The sequence below is a fragment of the Triticum aestivum genome, chromosome 7A (assembly GCF_018294505.1).
Source record: "Triticum aestivum cultivar Chinese Spring chromosome 7A, IWGSC CS RefSeq v2.1, whole genome shotgun sequence".
Taxonomy (NCBI): Eukaryota; Viridiplantae; Streptophyta; class Magnoliopsida; order Poales; family Poaceae; genus Triticum; species Triticum aestivum.
Genome location: NC_057812.1, coordinates 85760531 through 85763862, shown reverse-complemented (window position 1 = coordinate 85763862; position 3332 = coordinate 85760531). Strand labels below are relative to the sequence as shown.

At 49.3% G+C, this 3332-nt stretch overlaps 1 protein-coding gene across 1 annotated transcript; it reads right to left on the bottom strand.

Annotated features, from left to right (window-relative positions):
- Positions 1 to 1322: 1322 nt before the first annotated feature.
- Positions 1323 to 2960, bottom strand: LOC123152562 (BTB/POZ and MATH domain-containing protein 1-like). The gene has a single exon (XM_044572084.1). The coding sequence runs from the start codon at positions 2739 to 2741 to the stop codon at positions 1686 to 1688; it is 1056 nt and encodes a 351-aa protein (XP_044428019.1). The 5' UTR covers positions 2742 to 2960; the 3' UTR covers positions 1323 to 1685.
- Between the last annotated feature and the right edge of the window lie 372 nt (positions 2961 to 3332).

The window sequence follows — 3332 nt, the reverse complement described above, 5'->3', positions numbered from 1 at the left end:
AATCAAGCATCTAAGAATTGCAACTATGACAGCCATAATCCCTAGAACTAAGCATCCATTTAATTAATCATCAAGCCAAAGAACTAAAGCAGGCACCAACCCAAACCAATACAGAAGTATATATTTGACTTCCAAACACCTAAAGAATTGCAAAAATTCCACTACTAATCTAATAAGCATCTGAAAAAAACCCCATCCCTCAATCTGGCTACTTCTAACCTAATCTAATAATCATATGTGGTCCACCATTCTTGCACGAATCAAATACAGAAAAACCCTAATGCAGAGAAAACCCTACCTCCAACAAATCTAACCAAACAAAGTTCTGGCCACAAACCCTACAATCTAAAAACTACCAACTAAAAGTTAGCCGCAGATACCCTCTACGCCGCCTCCTCCTCGCCGGGCCGGCCTCCACCTTCTCCACCTCGTGCGCCTCGCTAGAGCCCGCCCCCACCTTCTGCGCCTCGCCAGAGCCCGCCTCCACCTTCTGCGCCTCGCCGGAGTTCGCCAGAGCGGGCGCATCTGGCTGGTCCGCGCCGCTGCGGCCCGCCCCCGCCTTCTCCAGATCTCCGGCGGAGGGAGCACCGCGCTGGACGCCGGCACGCCCCCTCACAAAGGTGCCCACAGCGACCTGCCGCGCCTGCTCCACCAGATCTGCACCCCAATCGAGGCGCTCGCCTTCCGCGTCCGCCATGGCGATGGAGAGGATGCGGTGAGGGAGACGAGGAGGTTGGAGAGGAGAGGAAGTGGGGAGTGGGGAGTGGAGAGAGGGAGACGATGCGGCGGGGGGAAATGGTGGGCGATGCGGCCGGAGGTGGTTGCCGTCCACATTTATATGATGGGACAGTTTTGGCAACTACCCGTGACACGTGCTGCCCCACGCGCGGGCGGCTTCACGCGTGCATGAAAGGCCGCCGTATACAAACAAATACGTATATGGACGGGCATACGTATATGGCCGGGCATACGATCTAACCGGGCCCGTACGGGCCTCCCAGGGCTCCTCGACGGCTATACACGGGGGCAACAAAGACGACCGTGCCCCTCGTTATGAACCGTTTTTGGTTCATCCTGGCCGTCGATGTGTTTTCCACCCCGTGTTCAGCCCAGGAGGGGAGCACCGGAGCAGAAACGCCCACACCATCCTTTCTGAAAGTGCTAATGGCTACAGTGTGACATTATTTTGGCAATAGCAAATTGTAGCATGGTAAACTTCAAAGCTTTATACACAAATAAAAACATATTTACCCTGGCATGATCAAAGGTGTACAACAACATTAGTATTTTCAGTGCCTATGTAGAACTGCCACTATCTGAATTCTAAATCTAAAGTAACAAGGCTCCAACATGCAAGATTGGCATGACATCCATCTTTAGCAGTCCATAGAGACTAACTAAAACATTAGAAGGACTACTGTTTAACATTCTATTGCTCATTAAGCTACTTCTGTTTCTGAAGCTCGTCTAAAGTTACATAACTAAGATATAGATTTAGACATGCGAACATTCAGCCATACATGCATCAAGGACTAGTAAAAACTGAATTACCAAATTTAGATTACATATTCACACTGTGGTACTTAAAATTTCATGATGATATCCTTCGCCGCTTTTAGTTCAGCGGGTAGGAATCTAGCAATCAGCTCCTTGATGACTGACGGGCAACTGCTCTTGAGATGCTCTTAACCATCACTTGCCACCATAGCCTCAAAATTGGAAGGAGAGGCAAGGAACTCAAAGCAAGCTTCCTTTAGTCCACGGCAACTATGTTGTTCAGCTAAAGCTAAGCTAGTGGCCACGGTGTCGGAGTCAATGTGGTTGCACAACTTGTCCTCGCATATCAGTTTCAACCTCTCGACAGCGTACCTGTCAGCCGCAACGAGTAAATGGCCAGCCATCGCCATGTCTTCACGGGTGATCTGAGGCATTGAGTCGTCCGTGTATATGAAATGCAGCAATGACTTGAACACGTCGCTCTCCATATCGCCGATCTCAACCGGATCACCGGCATTCTCCATCATGGAGCCGAAGAGCTCCGCCTTGAAGACGGAGGACCGAGCAGCGAGCACGGACCTATGCGCTGAAAATTTCTGCCCGCCGACGTGAAAGGTGACGTCTGCTCCATCCATGCTCTCGAGGAGACCGCCGAGGTCCCGGCACATGTTGCTCGGAGGAACCACTACAAACTGTCGTTTAAGCTTTGTAATTTGCTCGCAACGGATCTCCTTCAAGACGGTGACATCGCATCTGATGGTGAAACAATCGTCTATGAGATGCGGCGACCCCTCCAGATCCGCCTTGCTGATAAATTTGCTGTAGCCCCAGGTGGAATCTTTTGGCGTGAAGGTCTGTACGGACTTGTAGGCACGGCTGAGAGAAGGCACTGGCACCCCGGCCTTGTCGAGCACACTGAATTTGCATCTCACCTTGACATGCTTATTGGCACCCTCAGAATCAAGAACTAGGTAAATAGACACGAAATCGGCATCATCGTTTGGGCAATAACGCACGGTCCAAACATGGCCTCCAACGCGAAAAGGAGTAGATGTTGCCCACTTGCCGGTCTCGAGCAGCGCCTTGGTTCTCGAGTATCCCGCTATCTTGAGCGTGTATGACATATCCTCGGCGTCAACTACGATTGCACCACCACCAGCAGCAGCAGCAGCAGAAAGATTGCAGTTCCCTGATGCAGTATGATCTGCTCTTGTTGGCGACCCGCGGAAGTAGCAGCGCAGCATAATGCCGCCGCCGGCCGAATCGGAGGGGTGTGGAACTCTGGATGTCGGGGCGACGGCTCGTACGTCTCCTCAAGGAACAACGGCAGTAGCGTGTTATGACCGGAGTACTTGGAAACGAGATGAGTTGACCTAGGAAAAACCCTCCATGATTATAAGACGGTCGGTGACGGGCACACAGTCCGTTGGTGCTCCAGATTCCAATTCCAACTATGTGATGAAGACAGAACCCTATTCGGAGTATAATAATACTCCCTCTGTCCCAAAATTCTTGTCTTAAATTTGTCGAGATACGGATTTATCAAGTCACGTTTTAATATTAGTGCATTCGTATCTAGACTAATGTAAGACAAAAATTTTGAGACGGAAGGAGTAGTATGTAACAAAAAGAAGGCCCATATTTGAGCACCTACAGTAGAAGGCCATTAATTAAAAGGGCTGAAAAGGCATAAAAAGGACTAACCGAAGAAGAAAAATGCCCACGTGACTATATTACATCCATTTACTAAAAAAACATGATACATATATAACAAATGAAAATTCCAAAAAATTGTCATTCGAGTTTGACCAAACTATTTCATAATTTGCCATGAT

Excerpts from the sequence above, each read along its gene's own strand:
- LOC123152562 (XM_044572084.1), bottom strand. The coding sequence starts at position 2,741 with ATGCTGCGCTGCTACTTCCGCGGGTCGCCAACAAGAGCAGATCATACT.